This window comes from Limulus polyphemus, unplaced genomic scaffold (assembly GCF_000517525.1).
Source record: "Limulus polyphemus unplaced genomic scaffold, Limulus_polyphemus-2.1.2 Scaffold965, whole genome shotgun sequence".
Classification (NCBI taxonomy): domain Eukaryota; kingdom Metazoa; phylum Arthropoda; class Merostomata; order Xiphosura; family Limulidae; genus Limulus; species Limulus polyphemus.
The window spans coordinates 300,560-323,364 of record NW_013666575.1 but is presented as its reverse complement, the minus strand read 5'-3'; the positions used below and the strand labels follow the sequence as shown (position 1 = coordinate 323,364).

At 32.3% G+C, this 22,805-nt stretch overlaps 1 protein-coding gene across 1 annotated transcript in view; it reads right to left on the bottom strand.

Annotated features, from left to right (window-relative positions):
• Window positions 1-843: 843 nt before the first annotated feature.
• Window positions 844-22,805, bottom strand: part of LOC106461468 (zinc finger CCHC domain-containing protein 14-like) — a 23,746-nt gene continuing 1,784 nt past the window's right edge. Inside the window, exons 2-4 of the mRNA XM_022388439.1 lie at window positions 7,284-7,473; window positions 5,758-6,783; window positions 844-5,344 (exon numbers count right to left, since the gene is read on the bottom strand). Of these exons, the coding sequence (XP_022244147.1) occupies window positions 5,277-5,344; window positions 5,758-6,783; window positions 7,284-7,452 (1,263 nt within the window). The 5' untranslated portion in view covers window positions 7,453-7,473 and the 3' untranslated portion in view covers window positions 844-5,276. The remainder of the gene's footprint in view (window positions 5,345-5,757; window positions 6,784-7,283; window positions 7,474-22,805) is intronic.

Sequence of the window (22,805 nt, the reverse complement as noted above, 5' to 3'; positions counted from 1 at the left end):
CTGTTCTGGGGGTTAATAAGTTGCTGCTGTAGCAGTAAAAGTCCAGGTTCTAACAGCATACTCTGTCTGTTTTGGGGGTTAATAAGTTGCTGCTGTAGCAGTAAAAGTCCACGTTGTTACAGCATACTGTGTCTGTTCTGGGGGTTAATAAGTTGCTGCTGTAGCAGTAAAAGTCCAGGTTGTAACGGCATACTCTGTGTGTTGTGGTGTGAAATATGTTTAGTGTTGTCAAACTGCAGTGTACTTTCAATGAAGGTTAGGAGTGTTGAGATATCAAATATTCTCAGTGTGAAACACAAAGTAATTCACTGATCTTTATTTTCTTTAACTTTCAATCCATAAAGTTACAAAGTATGGTTCTTTAAGTCTAGAAATGTACTGCAGTAACAAAATTTGGCCAACACAAAATATTCCTGTCCTTATACCAGCATTTTTGTATTTATCTTGGTACAATCAATCAAATACATGCTATATAAATATACAAGCAGAGAAAAAAAAACAATATTTAATCTCAGTTTTATTCTCACCATCACCAGAAGTCTAACATAAGCTCTTTATGAAACATTTACTTCATATTAAATCAAGTTACACTGTTGTAGAACTTGAGATACAGAAGAATTTATCATAAGTTACATGACAATTATGGTAATTCCAAATGTGTCTTATATTAAAACTCTATAAATACCTACTCAGAATTCTCACCAATTTCCTAGGTTTTTGTAAATTCAAATATCTAAATTTAAAACTGGCTTTCTTGGGCTACAGTCTAGAAATACACGTCTTTAATGTTTAAAATTTTTTAATTCATTTTCAAATGTGTACGTTTTCATTTTTTAGATTTTTAAAGATGTTTTCCCAGGAAATGTATGTGTTATAACTATGTCTGATGCTTGTCTGTGTATTCCCAGATTCTATATGTTTACTACCCCCTAACTTCTGAATGTGTATTCTGATGTATTGCATGTTTTAACAATATTTGTGGTGCTTGTTTCTCTATTCTGACATACAGTCTAACAATATTTCTGCATGTTCTAATAACTAGCATAAAATGCCCACACGCCTCTGTTAGGTCCGAAGAACCAGTCAGGTTCCTTCATTATCTCCAGGAAGGGTCGACACCTGCAAACAAAACCCATTAGGACACCTACCCATGGTACCTTAGCACGTGTGCCATGTTTTATCCTCCTAGCTTGCAAGTGGGGGTATGAACACAAAATATAAGGCCAGACTTGGGTTCAGTAATCCTGAATATTTACTACTAGACTCCCCATCATGCAGTAGGTTAACTGCATGAAAACGAAACATCATAATTAAGTATAGATTATTCTTAACTAGTGTATGTCAAACCAGGAAGACAGAATTGAAATACAGCAGACGTGATGTGTGTATCAAACCAGGGAAGACAGAATTGAAATACAGCAGACGTGATGTGTGTATCAAACCAGGGAAGACAGAATTGAAATACAGCAGACATGATGTGTGTATCAAACCAGGGAAGACAGAATTGAAATACAGTAGACACAATTTGTGTATATCAAACCAAGGAAGATGTGAAATAAAGCAGATGTGATGTGTATATCAAACCAGGGAATATGGAAGTGAAATACAGCAGATATGATGTGTATATCAAACCAGGAAAGACATAAGCGAAATGCAGCAGCTGTGATGTGTATATCAAACCAGGGAATATGGAAGTGAAATACAGCAGATGTGATGTGTATATAAAACCAGGGAAGACATAAGTGAAATACAGCAGATGTGATGTGTATATAAAATCAGGGAAGACATAAGTGAAATACAGCAAACATGATGTTTATATAAAATCAGGGAAGACATAAGTGAAATACAGCAGACCTGATGTGTATATAAAATCAGGGAAGACATAAGTGAAGTGCAGCAGATGTGATGTGTATATCAAACCAGGGAATATGAAAGTGAATACAGCAGATGTGATGTGTATATAAAACCAGGGAAGACATAAGTGAAATACAGCAGATGTGATGTGTATATAAAATCAGGGAAGACATAAGTGAAATACAGCAAACGTGATGTTTATATAAAATCAGGGAAGACATAAGTGAAATACAGCAGACCTGATGTGTATATAAAACCAGGGAAGACATAAGTGATGTGTATATCAAACCAGGGAATATGGAAGTGAAATACAGCAGACGTGATGTGTATATCTAACCAGGGAAGACAGAAGTGAAACATGGCAGACGCGATGTGTATATCAAACCAGGGAAGACAGAAGTGAAACATGGCAGACCTGATGTGTATATAAAACCAAGGAAGACGTGAAATACACTAGACACAATGTGTATGTCAAACCAAGGAAGATGTGAAATACACCAAACATGATGTGTATATCAAATTGAGGAAGTGAAATAAAGTGTGTAAATATATTGAAAAATTCCAAGTTGTACAACAGGCTCAAGTTTTACAAATACCCTCCCCAGTCTTCCCTCTATATAGTGCCTCCTATTCATGGATTTTTGTAAGCCTACTCTCAATTAACACATTTTTAGTAACACCAGATATTTTCAAAAAGGCTGACAAGTTTCAAACTTTCACTTTTCAGATTAATGCTAGGAATGATTTTAACATCTTTTTTTCTATGTGCTATCAGCTGTGTGAAAATTTTAACGTTACAGTTTGAAACTACTTTTGTGTAATCATAGAAACAGAATAGTAAGCTAATTCTGGGATGTATCTAATCATTTCTTCTGATTCTTTATTTATTCTCTTGACATTTCTTTCCTCTGTAAGCTTTTTTACTTTTTTTTTTATCACTGTTGTTACATTATGTTAATACTATCCAGGCAAAAATCAGAGATAGCACACTTTCTCTTTGGGTTTAACTTGTAACTGTGAACAGTTTCAGAACTGCTACATACTTAATCTATAACCCATATCTCTCTACTTGAGTACTACTAAAAACATGGAAGTAAATGAAGTTGGTACACAAATAGAATTTCATTAAGTCTTATAGTTTTCTTGAATATTCAAAATGGATGTAAAATTATCCTTCTCATCTACCATTATACTATAAAAGCAATTATAAAACTTGTATACACCATCTTTTGCATCTTACTTCATACTGGATTAGGACTCACTACATTTTTGAACCAGGTTGTGTGGTATAAAAAAACTTCATCACCCTTTTTGAAAGCCTGATCAACCCAGTCCTAGCAGTTTTACAGTTTCTTCACCACTTTTCTTCTGGTTTCCTAATAACCATGTTGAATTATTATCATTATCTATAAATGCTAAACCTAAAATTTAAATTCAAGTGAAGTAAAAAAAAAAAAAAACGTACCATTCAGAACTTCTTTCTTATGTGAACCTACAAAATTAAACTGGTTAACTGTGTTTGTTACTTGGACATGCAAGTTGATTCAGGCATGTGAACCTACAATATTAAACTGGTTCACTGTGTCTGTTACTTGGACATAAAAGTTGATTGAGGCATATGAACCTACAATGTTAAACTGGTTAACTATGTATGTTACTTGGACATGTAAGACTATTCAGACATTTAAACTACTTGTTCACCATGTTTGTTATGTAGACATGTAAGTTGATTTAGGTATGTGAACCTACAATATTAAATTATCTGTTCATTGTGTTTGTTACTTGGACATGTATATATGGAGAAAGCTTTAAAAATGTAGTTTCAATTTTTATCTGAATGCTGTATTGAGACAGTTGATTGTGAAATGTCTAAACGACATTTGGCAGTTGTGCCGTGGCTACTACTTGCATATGAAATATTTAAGAGCTTTTTTTTTTGTTTAACTGTAGATATAATAGATGTAAATTTTCTGTTTGAAAGAGTAAAAAAATGAGAAGTGGCATAATGATAAACATACACGACTTTCTAGGAAAACTGACGAATGAGATCTTTCTAATACTTAATTCTCAAGTTAATCACTAACAAATATAAATAATTCTGACACATTTAAATATAACAGAGAAAAGTAACATCTAATTAAAGCATGTAAATCAGAAAGGAAACACAGGTACACCAATTAAAAACAGAGAAAAGTAACATCTAGTTAAAGTGTGGAAATCAGAAACACAATAACTAGCAGTTTTGATAAATTCCAGTCTGTGTTACTTGTCTTGGCTCATGTTGCAATAATCTACAGTTATTAGCTGTCAATAAGAAACTACCACAAGGTGAAAAGTTTTACACCACCAGATAAAGTAGAACAGCTTCAAAACTCTTTGGCAATGAAAGAGTACAAGCGCATGACAACAAACATTTTTACATCAGAACTTAAGATAGTTATATATTATACTTCCACATCTAAAATAGTATTTTATTAAAAGCAGTGGTTCCTTTCAAATATTATTAACTTAGACATCTTATTTCAGACTTATTCCTTTCAGTACTGTTGGGTTATATTTGTGAAGGACTGGTGGGACCCATATATCCATAAAAAAATATTTTTAACATGGCACTCCAATCCTTTTTGGTGTATCCTAGGTCATTTATATGTACTTGTATTGTTTCTGTTTTAAAATTGCAATAGAAGTACTGAAAGGGTTAAATACACAGTAACAACAGTTAAGTATTACATGTAATTAACATAAATAACTAAGTGTTACAACTAAAATCCTGGGACACAAAACAGTAACAATGGATGATTATTACATGTAATTAACAAAAATAACCCAGTGTTACAACAATAATCCTGGGACACAAAACAGTAACAATGGATGATTATTACATGTAATTAACAAAAATAACCCAGTGTTACAACAATAATCCTAGGATACAAGACAGTAACAATGGATGACTATTACATGTAATTAATCCATTGTTACAACAATAATCCTAGGTTACAAGACAGTAACATAGGCTGACTATTACATGTAATTAACCCAGTGTTACAACAATAATCCAAGGTCACAAGACAGTAACAATGGCTGACTATTACATGTAATTAATCCAGTGTTACAACAATAATCCTAGGTTACAAGACAGTAACAATGGATGACTATTACATGTAATTAACCAGTGTTACAACAATAATCCTAGGTTACAAGACAGTAACAATGGATGACTATTACATGTAATTAACCCAGTGTTACAACAATAATCCTAGGTTACAAGACAGTAACAATGGATGACTATTACATGTAATTAACCCAGTGTTACAACAATAATCCTAGGTCACAAGACAGTAACAGTGGGTGACTATTATATGTAATTAACCCAGTGTTACAACAATAATCCGAGGTCACAAGACAGTAACAGTGGATTGTCTTTAAACTTGTTGCTGCTCATTTGGGTCAACTGTTTCAGGCAAGGGAGCAAAGTTTAAAAGAAAGTTACCTGTGAATAGAATATATACAGATTTTAGACACATACATATAAATACAGAAAAGGAAGAATTAAAAATTATAATAACACTGATACTGTGTGTGTGTGTGGATATATATATGGTATGGAAATTGATTTCCCCAACACTGCTTATGATTTTAGAACACTTAAACTAATAGTTACATGTTAGAAATAACCATGTCATTGAATTCCCCAACACTGCTTATGATTTTAGAAGTTTCATGTTAGAAATGACCATGTCATTGACTTACCATATACTGTTCAAGATAGATATTTGGAAAGGAATTTTTTTTAAATCTTATTTCCAGTTTTAATAATCAGAATGTGTTTTAAGAGAAAAAAAAAATCTTTACTTTTATCTTAGTCATTAATACCATTAGAAATTATTCTTCAGTAAATCTTACCACTGCTTGACATCTCTTCCAAAGTGGCTCCTTTACATTGGTTGCCAGAGTGTCCTGTTGCACCACAGTTATAACAAGTCAGAGGCTTTGGTGGTAGCAAAGCACAACCCATGTCCCCATGAAGGTTAGGAGCACCATCTCCTGGAAAAACTAAAAAGCTTGGAACTGTGTCAGCAACAGGAAGACCTCCAGGAGCTGGAGATACATTAGGATCTGCAGCAGCAGGAGGTGATGCCATGGGAAAGTTCTGCATAGAGAACATGAGATCGGGCGAGGTTAGACCATTAGGGATCTGGAAGTGAAAGCCATGGCTCAGCATAGGAAAGATTGGTGGTGCTGTGTTGCTGTGAAAACTGATAGGCTGAGGAATTAACTGATGCACATAACAACTGTATGGAAGAACTGTGTTAGAACATGGAATAGCAGTTGTTACAGGTGTATGCATAACCCTACTACACTGAATACCAGGGGGCATCAGTCCTGGTGCTACTGGGTAGAGTATGTGAACATTTTCTTTTCTGTGTTTCAGAGATCTAATCTCTTCTGGGGTTCCAGTAGCTGTGGTTACAGTCACACAAGTGTTGTTTCCACGCAAGGACACAAGACTATGGCTGCCTGTTGGGATGGTTGAGCTTCCTGATGTGACCACTGGGTAAGGAAATCCACCAATATCAATGTTATGGTAAACAGGTGGAAGAGGTTTTAAAGAAGGCACAAGATTAGTATTCATATGGTTGCTTTCAAATGATACCCCTCCTCTAAAGTGTGGAGGAACAATGCTGGGTTGAGAACACACACTCACAGATACAGGTTTAGGGCCCGAGAGATCGTATGATGGAATACAAGAGGAATCTGCAAGGTTCGGAAGGGCACATTCTCCATCTTGAATGGTGGAGGAACCGACTGTAGAATCATCAGTTAAGTGTTGAATAGTAAGAGGAACATTGGTATCTTTCTTTGAGGCTAACCTAGTCTGGGGTTCTTCATTTTCTTTACTGAGGTGACTGTCTTCTTGAAGCATGCAACCTTTATAGCAACAAAAAAATCTAACTCTTCAAATATTACAATTGAAACTGTATTGAAATTTCAATAGCTCAGCCTTAAGTACATATACTATACCAAATATTATTGAAAAAGAAGTTGCCATAAACTCAACAGAAACCACTACTACACCAATTTTCTTAAAGATTAAATTACTGTAAGCTCAACTGAAACCACCACTTTACTAATTTGTTTAAAACAATAAGTTACTGTAAGCTCAACATAAACCACCACTGTACCAATATGGTTATAAAAGTTTTTTGTTGTTCTAGGGTTATGAAGCCTGACTATACTCAAAGTTTGTAACATGTCTAAGCAGATTACACAACAGTCTAATATCAAATAGACATTGTTAAATGAATTTTTGAAATAATGTAAACAAAGAAAGTTTAACTGTTTTCACATGTAAAACCAACGATTTTTAGAAATAAAAAACGGTTATTTACTGTATCATCTCAGTAATCAAAATTCATAAAAAGGGTCACCTGGAGTCACAGAGTAAAGCTTACTTAACTCTACACTTTGTGACTTTGGTGCAGAGTTAAGGGACAGGTTTCCACAACTAGAAGACACAGAGAGACAACAGGTAGGAACAGCTGGATTTGCTGATGTGGATATTCCTTGGATGTAATGGTTATTAAAACCATTTGTCATGTTGTACCTGAAAGCAATTAACTTGTGTCAAACATAGGTATTAATATACAAATTAATGTCAGCAAGAAATATCATTATTCAACAGGAACAATGATGCTTTCAATCAATAATTCAATGTTGTTTCTCTAGATTATGTAAATACCATTTGTATTTCTAGTGTCAAAGTTACTTGCTGCAGCAATGTCAAAAACTAGACTCAAGAATTCACTAGAACACACCAGAAGCTAAGTCAACCAGTCAAGTTGGAAAATTATGTTTAGTGGTGTTAGATTCCTTTAAAATGTGAAAATTATTTATAATAATGTCTTTAACTTGTTTGTTGTGTGTGTGTGTGTGTGTGGTATGTGAGGGTAAGGAGCGGTCTGGTGCAGGAGATCTTAGAGTTCGTTTTCGTGAGAAATGAAGAGGAGTTTTGGTCTTGATTTACAACATAGTTGCGTGTTTTTTTTCAGAATGTTTTTGGAGTAGTCACGATGATGAAAAATGATTCCAATTTTGTTGAGCGGACATTGAAATCATCAGGTTCACTACACAGTTTCCGTAGTCTAATGAACTGGGATTCTGGGATGTTCTTAAACAATTGAACAATTTTGCACCTTATATATTTATATATATAAATATTATGAGAGATTGAGACTTATTTTTTGGATGTTTCCTCTTTAATTTGCTATGTGTCTTAAATGTGTTCCAACCTAATTTCGGTTTTGATCACTCATCTCTTTCCACAATAATGGCATGGAATAGTCATGTTCTAGACTCCGAACGATAGAATTCATCAAGAAGCACGGCCTGTAAGTGTTTACAGTTGTCGGCCTATGGTTATAACAATGGTATTGTTACCCAAGTTCATCATAATAATGTTCAAGGTGGTCAAAGAAAATGACCGAATTTACTTCATGCTTTTGGTATCAATTTCAGACAAGATGAAAGAGCTTTTGTCCATCAGTATGGAAATGGAGCAGTTTACGGTGGTACAATCAATAACAACGTTCAGATAAACAGTGGATATTATCCTCCGTACTAAATGAATCAAAGTACCCAGTTTTTGTCACAACAATGTTGTACACACCATTGCATCTCTTTCAATTACTTGCATTGTCAGCTAACAGAAGTATAGTCATGTGTTTCATGCGTTTTGTCCAGGTGAAGGCCAGTCAAAAAACAACAACAATATTTTAGAATGAAAGTCTTGATAGACAGGCATCTATTTTCAGACTCTCATTAAATTTGAAGAGGTTTTTGTTGTTCCCAATCGTTTTCCATATGAATAAATAAAGTTTTTTAAAACATAACTGAAGCTGATAAAAAAAATTGAGCAGTTAATGTACTTCTAAAACACAAACAAAATATATGTATGTGCTGCTGGGTATGTCCTATTTACTTTTTTTTTTACTTTGCTTTGCATATTGAACAATTTTAACATCAACGGTTACACAAACATATATTCTCTTGAGTGCTTACTCTTTAGGCCTTCTTCCTGAAAAACTTGCATGGCGCTAGGTTATACAGAATTTTCAATATTTACTAAATCATTTTGTTTTATTGTCATTATATTCTTGTAATGGTTTCCCTTGAAAGGGTATTCTAGTTGTTGTCTTTATGTCGATTATTGTTTATTATTATTATTATGTTATGATCATTATTGTGAGCAATTTTCAAATTCCCTGATATCTAAAATAAGCACATTTTATCAACTTGAGTACAGATTACCTATCACTGTATTTGTTAATTTTTTTATAGAACATTTATTTGATGTGAAAGATAAACAACATCTTTATCTCCTTTACTCATTACTTGGAGTCTGATTTTTCGGTCCTTGCCCTCTAATCCTTCCTATACTGTGTCAGAGTTACATTCACACCGCATTTTCTCATGTCCTTTTTCACTACATCCATCCACCTTTCCTTCGGTTTTCCTATTGTCCCCTTTCCTTCAACTATCATTTTTATTACTCTCCTACCAACATTACTTTCTTCTCTTCTTTCCACATGACTAAACCATCTAAGGCAAATTTCTCTCACTTTTTCCATAATTGGTGCTACTTTCACCCGCTCCCTAATGGTTTCGTTCTTGATGCAGCCTTTCTATGACACTCTTATCATCCACCTCAACATTAGAATCTCCGCCACCTTTATCATATGTTCCTTATTCTTTCTTAAACTTCAGTAGTCAGCCCCATACAATATGACTGGTCTTATAAATCTTCCCTTTCGCTTCTATTGGTATCTGTCTATCACAAACCACTCCACTTCCTCCATACTTTGTTTATTTTTTCCTTAACCTCTTTAACCACCCCTCTGTCTATCTACACAATTGATACAAGATATTTACATGTTTTCACCTTCTTTAACTCTGAATTTTGCTATCATCTACTCATTGTCATACTTATTTTCAAACCATATCAGTTTAGATCTTCTCACCACCCCTTCAGTTCCACTGAAAGATAAACAAAACAAAAAAATTATAAAAACAGGAGGTAATATTTTCACTTGTAAAATAAGTAGGAGAAAATTAATGTATTTTAATCAACGTTGGTGATTAGTGCGACTAGCTTAAAGGAAAGAGTATGGGGTGGTATTTTCGTTATATTTCTTCAACCTTATACGCTTTTTGTTCCATTAAATATATTAGTTTTATATATCTCTTCCCCTACTTTGCAGAAGACGCACGACAATCCGTTGAAAGCATTTCGAAATTGATAAAATATTAGTATACATCTCTCAAAATTTCGAAAGAATAAATGGTTCTTGGAAATGTCGAGTGTAGTGTAACAATTTTTAGTAAAAGCTCATATACAAGTAAACTCCTGTGTTCCTACGACACTCCAAACCATCGTAAAGCTTAGCGACCTCACGTTTGGTGTTGTTACCTCGATACGAAGCCTTTAATTATCAACCTATGAAATATCTTCATTTGCAGCTGGTCAGTAGAGCAGAGTTGGCGAGAGTGATGTGTTTCCAACATTTACTTCAGTTTATGAAGAAACAACGTTCTTTAAAAGTTAACCATAAACAGTATGGATCGTTGATTGTCAACCAAAAACTAAAGGCTAATATATTTCAAAATAAGAATCCAAGTAAAAGGCTTAGTAAAGGTCAGTGATATTCGTTACAAAAGTAATTTAAGAAATAATTTAATAATAATTAGAAAACCATGTACATGTTCAATATATATATATATATTATGTATATAATATTGTTTGTGAATATGCAAATCCCGTTATTTATAACATAGATTATGGTTACATGGTTTAAAAGTCGATAACACTTAAGCGTTGCTCTATTTATTCAGGTTTGTGTACATATGGATTTGTCTATACGTAATGCAAATTCAAAGTGAAAACTAAGTAACAGCTGATTCTAGAAGGCGTTTTTATCTAAATATCCAAAGCTTTAGCGAGTGCAAGTTAGGACTAGTCTGCGCTTGTTGATGAGTTATTACAATCATGTAGTACATCCATAAGTGCTTTTCTTCAGAAAAGATAGCTAATACATTTAGTTTAGGTAGCAGAACTGTTTTTGCTCTTATGATTAAGATAATTGTACTAAAGATAATTACTGGCAATGCATAGATACCTATCGAATTCTATCTTAACTCAATATTTAAAATTTTCCTGTAAAGATGCGCTTAACATTTTCACTCTGCCTTGAATTGTATTCTTAATTTAATATGTATTCATTTCACAGGGAAACGATTCATCATCACACAATCTACTTGCTATGTCCAACCAATACAAAGATAGTGAATCTCATTCAGATTGTACTATAACCACTATAGATACTCTACCATCGGGTTTATATAGTGAAGAAGAGTCTCCGTCTGTTGTAGAAGTTGATGTACGTTTAGCTAACAATGAACACGTAAATGAGGTAAGTGACAATGACAAAACGAAACTCCAAGCAATTTTTTAAACACACATAGTGATTATAATGAATACCCCATATTTAAAGTTATTGTGCCTTAATTAAAAAAGACTTGTCTCCAATTAACGTACGTACTACGTCGGAATGTTGATTTTTCTTATTTATTACAACACTGTGTTTGACTTTCTTAGCCTAAAGCAACGTTTTATAATCATACATTAATCATTTTTTTTTGTGATTTATCCTCTAATATGTTTATCAGACCACATGGACTGATTAGATATATATATATATATCTTCATTGTCTTTTGGGCTACAAAGCTCATCAATGTACTCTTCTGGTTTCAATTCATTTTCCTAAGCAGTTTCTCACCAACAAGAGACTTTAAAAGATTACATATTTAATCTTGGTTGCTTTCTGATATTAGATACTGATTATAGAAAACTCATTAACAATTACCAACAAAAAGAAAAGTTTCTTGGTGTTTAAAACTCCTCTTTAGGCTCCCAGCATCCATCAAAATAGGATGTATCTCTTGTTTAACCACATCTACTTTTCAAACATTAATGATTTAGTCTATCATACTAGCTATCCTGTTTCAGATTTTTATAGCCTACTGTCCTGACTATCCTATTTCAAATTTTTTATAGTCTACCGCCCTAACTATCATGTTTCAGATTTTTATAGTATAATGCCCTAACTATCCTACTTCAGATTTTTGTAGTCTAATGCTCTAACTATTTTGTTTCACATTTTTATAGTCTAACGCTTTAACTAATGTGTTTCACATTTTTCAAAATACCTTTTCAAATCAACAACTAAAAAGCTTTTGTAAATAAAGTAAAAACAAAAGACTTGTTAAAGTAATTTTCATGTATTAAAATTTAGATTTGCTTTCACGTTAATATGCTAATACGTCAGTCCACTTTTTCAGACTCTCCGTTCTGGATTGCGTTTAATGGGAACCTCTAATCGTTCTCCTAGTCCAACAACTGTCGTAAGAGCTAATATCTATCATCATGACGAAAGTACGTTTGCGACAGCTGATTATCCTATACTAGCCAGTATTGAGGCTGGACATCAACTGTTAGAGAGATGAAATGTGTTGAATTTCAAATACATATTATACCTTATGACTGTAGAACACATTCTGAAACAATAAAGTGTGAAAAATTACTTCACACCTATAAACAGAATTGCACGTGTAATCTTTGAACATTAAAGTCTAACACTATTAGCAAAGTTTTTTGAGAAGATTATTATACATCTTTAATTAAAACACAAACTGATGACAACTAAGTAAAAAATATTGCAGGCTCATTGTGAATCTATATTTAACGTAATTTTATAGTGTAATTAAGAAAAATAAAAGGCAGTGCTCAAGTAGTTATCCATCGTATCTTGAACTTCAAGCTTAAGTTTAAACTTGCAGTCTTGATGGAAAGAACTCGTAACGAAATGAAACTGCAAAGTTGTTAGATTTTTTAGAGATCATTAACACGTTTGAGTCGTATATCAAGTCAATATGATAGTGATAAAATGTTACAACAATTTGTTTAAAACAATAGAGAAGTACATTTGTGTTTCTACAATAGGCAATTGGCGTCCATTCAATTAAATTTCATCAATAAAGAAGTGACAAAATTACACCGTATAAATTACGACATTCAAATTGACCTTAAATGTTTCGGGAACCACGGTTTGCCATCATCAGGCCAATTTGAAAGTTTTAAATTCATGTGGCATGACGTAGTTCCCCTTTTTTATCGTTTTATGTTAGCATAAAATTATTTTTTGTGTAAAACAACAATAAGTTCACAATCTTCTTCTCCTCCCATCTTTTTCCTTTTATTAACGTAGAATATTTTAAAAGTTCAGGTCATAAAAAAAAACAAAATGTTGTTTCTTGGACATCTGTATGACTGACACATCATTTGAAAATCATAATTGGCTTTGTATACTTTCTGCTAAGCTAACCAGACAACGACGTAAAATATCAATGCTTGTTAAACTCATGACTAAATGTGTAGATATGTAGACTAAAATATGTTTCTGACATTTTACAGTACTTTCTACATTACCACTTAGAACTAACTATAATGCATTATGACTTGTTTTGCTCGATTAGATTAGAAAGTGATGTTATTATGTTAAACGAATGTTAGAAAAACCCGAAGCAAGTAGACCGAACGAAAAACTCTCTGTTTACTTCAGATACATGCTGCTACTCGTTCTTGTTTGGCAGATTAGTGTCGATATACGTTATATAATAGTATAGATCTACAAATTGAATCAAAATTAAACATGTAAACATGAATAAATTATCGTTAATTAGAACAGTGATGAGAGTGCATGATATCTGAAACTTATTTGTTTATTTGTCTTACCGATAACTGAAAATGATGTAGTTGTAAATGATAATTACTGTAACATATAACATTTACTAAGCTCACCAAAAGATTCGAAAGAGTACATTCAAGCGTGTAATTTATTTCAGTGTTAGTTACAAAAATGAAACATGAAAACAAAAAATAATCCGTCACATGCTGCCGAAAAAAATTTTGATGTTATAGTACAGATCGCTGCACTGCATGACAATGTGACAGTTTTACGTGCTATTGGAAATGGGAGAGAATTCCTGTACAATAAGTTATGCTATGACTGTATACGCTGCACTAACAGTTATATAAATATAATGCCAAAAATATATGTTAACCATAGAGGACAGTTTTTGTGTGCCGATGAAGGTGGTAATGTTAGGCTAACTTTTCAGTAAGTTATGTGCTTATGTATAACTAGTAGAATTCCAAATAGAAGATAAAACCCTTTATCAACTTCACAACAAGGCATATACAGTTATATAGAGATATCACACAAAACAGTTTAAAAAAACGGTACTTCTTGGAGCATTGCTGCGCACTTGAGGTGGGTGTTTTTTCATTAACATTTTGACTTATTTGGATAAAGAAACTTCTCCACAGCAGTTACCATTGGAAAGGGACACAGAATGCTATATCATCAACTATGTTGTATTTTTATATATATATTTGAACATTAAGCTTGAATAGTTAAGTGCTCTGAATGCTTGTTCTTTGGGCTCGTTTACACGTTTGCATGTTAATTAAAACAGTTTGAATAGCGGATTTTGTCTAGAAAAATGGAACTGTTATCAGCAAGCAACTTAACTGGCACTCGAGTAACAACTGACTCCAAGACAGTGGTAATCTTTCAAAATTAAAATAATATTTTCTGGTGTTTAAAAAGTATTTAAAGATTTTCAAAGACCAAGGTCTAGGCAGCTTTATTATACTTATTTCTGAGATATGTAGTACCAGGTTCTTCGTAATCTACCAGTAAGATCTCAAAGTATCCACACAATGCCGACTCCAAACTGTTAAGTGAAGAATAAATCGAACGTAGGTAGTAAAGGAAAAGGAGAAAATACAAGTATAATTTGAAACAAAAATTAGTTATTTAGACACAAACCCAGTGCTTTTGTTACCTAAACTGGCTGGGCTTCTTCTTCTTTCTCGCCGGCTGCTGGAGTTTACAGGAACAAAATAGAAGAAAGTGAAAATCAAGAGACAGAACTGTAGAAATGTCTGACTTACATTCCCAAGCGAAACAAATAAATTCAGATATTCCATAAATACATATATTTCAACGAATTTTCTACTCGTAGACTTCAGCCAGGCCAGGCGTACATGTTTCTATATTGACTTTGAATAACTTTCTTTCTAAAACATCCATGCAGATACACATACATGCTAGCTTGAGACTTAAGAAAAAAGGTTGCACTATGTAGCCTCTACTTGTATAAAACGTATAGTATATGTTTACGATCTTAAGACATTCCGTCAACATAGATGCGATTAACAACATATAGAAACTACATAAAAATTAATAAAAAAATTACGCAAATACATCAGAATAAAGATGTATTATACATTAATTTTGGTAGTTACAATTCGTGACTATTTCAGCCATTACAACCCCTTCATCTCTTATCAGCCCCCAGTGGCACAGAGGTATGTCTGCGGACTTACAACGCTAGAATCCGGGTTTCGATACCCGTGGTGGGCAGAGCACAGACAACCCATTGTGTAGCTTTGTGCTTAATTACAAACAAACAAACAAAATCCTCTCTTATCTACGGGGCAATCCTGCCCCGAACTTAAAGATTAAAGTAAATGACCAAAATATATATTTAATAACAGGTCACAAAATGTGGTAATCGTTTCTCTCAGGTCACATGCATAATGTCACAACACTGAAACAAAGACGAGAAAGGTTAACACATAAAATTCCAGCAATTAGTTACAAAAACAAAAATGAAATACAACTCCAAACGAATAATAATAATAAGTAAATAAATAAAAGTGCATTAAACACAGAATCAAAACACAATAAATCAAAATAATTATATACAATACAATAACAAAATTAAAACCCAAAATTAAATCGTCTAATAAAGTACAATAAACTTGTTATTGAAAATAGTCATTAGCACAGGCCAATTACTATCAAATAAAATTAGAAATTAAAAAGGTACCCAAAAATTATACAAATTATATAAAAATTGAAAATACTAAATGGAACTGAGTAAAACAAAACATAGAACTAATTACATAACAAAATATAATACAAATAACTTTTCAGTACGAAATCAATAACAGTAAATCAAACCCAATTCATAACAAATCGAAGGCCGATATGATGGTTGTTTTGCACTATCTCGTCTGAATTATTATCACCTATTTGTCAATGGTAGATGTTATCCCATAACCATTTGATCATTTACGCACTCGAATGATGCATCATCCACGATGTTACTTCGTGTTGATGACGCATTTCCAATGTGTTGGGATATCTGCACGGGCATCATTTACTGCGCATGTCACGAGGTTTAGTGTCTTACATTCAAAGTTACATTAAACTACCTTCTATTTATGTCATACGAATTAGTATAGCATAATATCTTAGCTAATAATCCATATTTTAACAATATATAAGTTTTAAGTTTTAACTTTATAAGGCAGTATTTTAAAAAATCCTCTAGTGTGACACATTTTCTCTAGGCATTTCCTCTTGTCTATTATATTCACCACCCCTCCAATAAGTACGAAATTAAACGAACATTACTCACTATAAAATCGTAACTACTCAGACAAACCATAATTTTTATAGCTTTCAATTTTGTTTGGTTAGAGAGCCATCAAATAGAAAATCAGACTCCCCTCCACATCCACCTGTCACACTCTCTCTTTCAGGATTTGTTAATAGTTCTCTATTACGTTTATTTTTATATTATCTATAACTAATAGAAAGGCAACGTTTACATTTAACAAACAACGTATCATATTACGTTGTTTTCTGAACGGAAAATTGTCAGTTTCTTTGTTAACACAAGTTTCGTTCCCATGGGAAAGATAACGACTAGCTTGGATGAATTTGTAATGGATCTTGTCGCATAGTTAGAAAGCCAGAAAAATTGTGATGGGTAGAGGAAATTGTCTGCTTTTTTCATGTTATTATTCTATGTTATTTGGACATTATGTAATTAAATAAAAATTATTTAGTGCATTACTACCATTAGTATAAAAAAAGTAGGGTTAAGTATCATCGACCCAGTAGACAGCCAAAAAAACAACAACAGAAGAATACTCAGGTATGTACTTTATTTCTTGTTTTTCATGTTTATTACTTATTTATTATTATAAAAGTTACTAAAATGTAAAAATTGGAAGTTTTGGGTTAGATAAGGTAAAATAGATAATAATAATAACTTAAATAAAAATGTTTCACGAGGCACGCACGCGAGCAGCTCGTGGGTAACGTAATTCGATAGGGTAATGTGAGCTCCACGTTCCCCAAGTGATTTACAACTTATAATGGCGCGAATAGTAGTTAGACAGGTTCAAAGGGCAACAACACAATAAAATTTAAATAAATGTATACTGTTACGAGCTTAAAGCTAATTTGGATTAACGAATGTAGTTTCATGTTACAATTTGAAGTCATTTTAGTAAGAAAAATGGTAATTTAGTTTTATTTCGTTTTTTTTAATGGTTACGAGGTCGGTCGAATTGACCAATCATGTATAGAGTTAGGGTCGAGAAAATAAAATATAAAATATGAAGTTTTACTGAAAACAAATAATTGAAATGTATTTAGGAGAGATTACACAAATTTGAAATTTTTGAGATGAAGAAAAGTATTTTTAATCTTAACATGAAAATCACTTTGCACACGGAATATTCAAGACAAATACCCGATATATTCATCCAAAAATCTTTTTTAGTGTATTTAAAATACTTCACTAAAATATGACTTTTTGTATGTAAAAGACTTATAATGTTTATTGAAAGACTGTCAAATTTTCTGAAGATATACATACTATATTAAAAGTTAGTAGTATCAACTCTATAAAATCTTTAAACGAGTACAAAGAGGTCACGTGGTCAGTCAAATCCATCGAGCCCGTGTTTAAAGAGTTAAGCCTAATGGTGTTTCACTGTGATCCACATATTAATGTATTAGGTCATCAAGAAACTAATGTTGGTTTTGTTCTTTAACCATTGTCTGGTTGGCACAAAAACAAGCCTGGGTTCAGTGGGAGAGGGGAGAAAATAGAACTGCAATAAAACACTTTAAACCTTTTCTTTTACTGTCCCTTAAACTTTAAATTAATATTAAGCTTTTACTACAACTTTCTTTACAATTTATTTCTCATGCAGCTATACAATATTATCATCATTAGTTTGTTTTAGAAACGTTTGAAAGATAATAAAGGATGAAACCTATTTACCCACGTGCTTGTAGTCAGTTAAGGCAATTTTGAAATGTAATATAGTTTATGCTTCCTGACGTAAGGTATTAGTTGTAATTTAAGTTAGTCATAGGTATCGTTTTTCAGATTTTATTCTAAGATATACAATATAAGTGTTGTTCAATGTAAAATTCTGAAGCATTTGAAAGTAACCAAATGCTGAGTTAAAATATGGCCGTAACAATTTGTTACTATAAAAATATATATGTGGATAAGCAGGCTAGCTTCTTCTTTGTCACTTTTAAAACTATCTTTTACATGATATGTAATTTCTGTCATTTGAGAATGGACTAAATTTAGTTTCATTGCAGTTGCCTTATTGAGCTTTAGAGTTCATGAAGAGTTGAAGGGCTTTGCTAATTTTTACATAGTATGTAAGCTATCTTCGTACATTATTATTGCTATAATACTAGAATTGTTCATTAACTAAACTATACTAGCTGTTAGTGATGATAGGTTAAATATTATATCATCTCTTTCTCCAGTGGTTCTTACTCGAAATGTATTAAAGACAGGAAAAATAAGCAGCAGTATTATGGCCCAAAATGTTGTGTCCATTGTTATTGGGCTTGCTGGAATATACTTCCTTTCCTACAGATTTCAGGTGGGATTTAACTTTCGTTTTGACGATTTTCTGCTATCGTTATACAAATGTATATTTTTATGTAGATGTATGTTGTTATATTAATACGAGACCATTCAGGGTGCTTACTGTGCCCATTTTAATGAGGTATTTTAAAATCTTTAAATAAACATGATATTACTATCAGAGGTAATAAATATGCCATTCAGTTTATTCTTGAGAGGACATAACAAAGCCCACTAAGTACTATAATTCTAGAAAGGTGTTATAATAATATTTTTTTTTTCGTTTGTGTTACACAAGTTTTTCTTTTTTAACATCTTACACGAATATTTAGAAAATAGTTCAAAATACGAAGAGCACTATGAATATTAATTGGAAAATGGCATTTGTAAAGCTGATGTGCTAAATGGAACATTGAGTTCACTTTCATTTATATTATGAATAGCCTTAATGTTATTTTGTTTGATAATTCTTTGCTTTAAGTTGTTTCTTTTGTCTTCTTTCTTTTTATATAATGTGCTGTTTCTTACAAATTTTATTAAAAGAAACTGATATTTTTATTACAAATAAGTATGCTTAAAGTCCATAACGTAATATAAGTTTAATTTCTATTATCAATGGTAAAAACTATTGATTGTAAATTACATGTTGATATAGGTGATATTATTTTAATGTTTATAGTCTAATCATGATTTCATATAATAGTAGTAACTGACAACTTTGATTTCAGCTATTACTAAAAACGTTCTTCTTTGAAATCAAAGAACCATGCTCTCCTTCATTTTTATGGAAACTATTTAACTTATTATAAAAACATGTTCTTTTATCTATTATCACGATATGGGTTTTTTACATAAAGAGTTATATTTCAGTTATATTTTATTTAGTTAATTCTAACATCCGTACTTTAAGTCGTTTTTAATTAATTATCAACAGTTATACTTTAACTTACTGTTAAGAACAGTTTTTATTTAATTATCAAAAGCCTTACTTTTATCATTCTAAAGAAAGGTTTTATTTGATTTTTAAAAAGCATACTTTCATTCATTATTAGAAAAGTGTACTATTTAATTTTAAGAGTTGTACTTTTATTTGCTAATAATAATCACTTTTCATTTCTTATCGAACAATATTTATCACTCATTATTAACAACCGTTACTTAGTTAATTATTTAAAAACCTTTAGTCGTTATTGATCACGTTTTTTCGTTTTTAATATCTTTTATTTTTACTGATTGCCGTCTTTCTCAACTATTATGGTAAATTTTTTCCTAATCATTATATAACACCATTATCATGTTAAAAACAAACTTATTTTATTTATGTATAACTAACTACATTTTCATATCCATAATCAATAACTACTAATTTCAATTATCATTCTTTGAATTAAAGCCTGATGATTGGAGTTTCTATATTAAATACAATATGGGAGAACAAAGTGCTTAAGTTCAGTTTATAAGAATGATGTTCCTTTCTGTATCTTCAATGAATCTCTGCGGTAAGTCACTAACTCCAATTCTATATCTATGAAAATACATCTGAATTGATGATTTCTGAAGTAATAGTATAAGTTATTAATTACAAAAAAATACTTTATATATATATATATATATATATGGTGTGGCAGGTGGTGCTAACATCCAGCCTCTGGCTTGGTACGTCATTCTGCTTGTTTGATTTCAGGTATTTAATAAAATTTATTTTATTCTTAAAAATACTTCCGTCCTTGTAAAGAAACACATTTTGAAAATAAAGTTTAATTGTTTGCTTCTGTTATTTTCAAAATAAAGAAAGGTGGGAAACACAAATTTTGAAATCATTAATATTCTATCACCTTTTATTTCGGATATTTGTGCAAAGCTACACAGAGAGTATCCGTGCTAACCATCCATAATTCTGAACTAATAAATTAGAGAGAATGCAGCTAATGAACAACACCCACCATCAACTCTTGGGTGATTCTAATCGAATAGTGAGATTTGACTGTCACTCATATAAAGCTTCCCAATTGCCAAGCACGATTTTAGGGCAACGGGACGAGAACCACGAGCTCTCGGATTCACAGTCCGTCACTATAACAGCCTGGGCGGTCCATTATCTTATTACAAAACCCTAGAATTATCGATGGGATCCACATTCCCATCATTTTTTTTAACACATGTTTCCAATCTATTTATGTACCACTTTGTTTGTGTATCCATTACTTTGTTGGTTACAAATCATGAGGACGACAGTAATAATGAAAAAAAAATGTTTATTAGACGTTTGGAAAGAGCTCAAAGTTTTACTGAGAATTAGAGAAAATTGTTTGTTTTTTTTTGTTCTTAAGCACAAAGCTGCACAATGAACTATCTGTGCTGTGCCCACCATGGGTATCAAAAGCCCGTTTTTAGGGTTAATAGGAAAGTGACGCATCATAGTCTAGAGAAAACATCAATTACTGTCCACTCCTTATTTTTGATCAAAATATCTTCAATATTGTAATTTTGATAAAAGAGTTAGCACAAAGGATCACATATAAAGTGTAATAGACTTAAAAAAAAAAGACTCAAAACTCGAGCGCTTTCGAATAGTTGACCTTTAGCCTGCGCAATGCAATATGTAGTAGGACGTGTGATGTCATGTAAACCGGAAGTCCCAGTTGAGTTGAATCTAGTGACCAGCCAATCCCAACTCAAGCCGTTAGTCTCCTGGAAGTGAGAATTATTTTGTAGAGCGAAATAAAAAAAAAAATACTATTAATTTGCATTGTGTATGAAACTTTTGACTGATAGAGAAAAATAAATACATAGGAAGATGAGAGATAGAGAAAATAATAATGTAAATCGATACCTGAAATAATAATGAAGAGAAATAGAAGCATGAATAAAAATGTGAATAATAGTAATAATAAAAACTTTACAAATTTAATTACAAGTTATTCGGAATTTTTTTAGAGACGCTCGAAGGTCAACAATCCCAGGATCGAGATTAATGCCATTCAGCGTTACTGTATTTAACAGTGCTATCCAATAAATTTCTTTAATTTCCTTGTTTCTGTTTGATATAAAATTTGTCTCTATACCTGTCAGTATCATGTCGTCAAGAAAGTGGTCAGGCATGTTGAAATGCTCTGCAACCGAAAGTTCTTTGTTTTGATTGAAGTTTCGTGGTTATTAAACCGCTCACGTATAGTTGTTTTAGTTTGGCCTACGTACTGGAAGTTGCATTTTCGGCACTGTATTAAGTAAATAGCGTTTTTTTTGTAGTGCAGGTTATGGGTTTATTGATTTTGAACTGTCTTTGGTTGTTTTTATCATAGAAATTGTTAGTCTGCTGCATGAACTTACAGGTTTGACAACGTTTGCCATTGCAGGAATAACTTTCACCAGTTGTCGCATTAAAGTTAACTTTGGCATGCACTAATCGCGATTTCAAAGTCTTATTTTTTCTAAAAGAAGCAACAGGAACTTTCGTAAAAATAGTCTTTAGTCTATCATTAAGTTGAAAAAGGTAAAAGTGCTTTTCCAGTACCTGGGGTAGGTTTTTTAATTTTGGGTGATATGTGATAACTAGTGGAACATGAGAGGAATTTGTTTTAGGTGACTGTTTCAAGGCAGATACACGTGGAATATTGTTAGCTTTGTCAACTTGTTTAATCAGTGTTTTGTTTATACCCTCTTTCAGTCATATTGTAATTAATCCTGCAAATTACAGTTGGGGTTTCTTACATATTTTACACACAAAATGAACGATTTCAACTTTTTGTTGTTGTGCTGAATCTTTTGCATTAAGTGTTGTGAAAGGTAAAAATATAAATTATTCAATGTGGTGCAGTTTATGGACCACGCCGGTAGTGAACGGTATAAAAACAAGTCGTTGATCTGAGGTTTAACTAAATAGTACAACATCTGTTTACAAAGGCATGAAAATCTGATAAAAGACAACAGAAATGCTCTAATTCGATGCTTTATGTAACATAAGAAAGACAACTGTGGAATTACAGTTCGACAGTGCTTAAACTACTTACTATACGTGGTCCGATCGTGGCCCAATGTTTAACATGAAAGATTGTGGATCCATGGTTCCAGC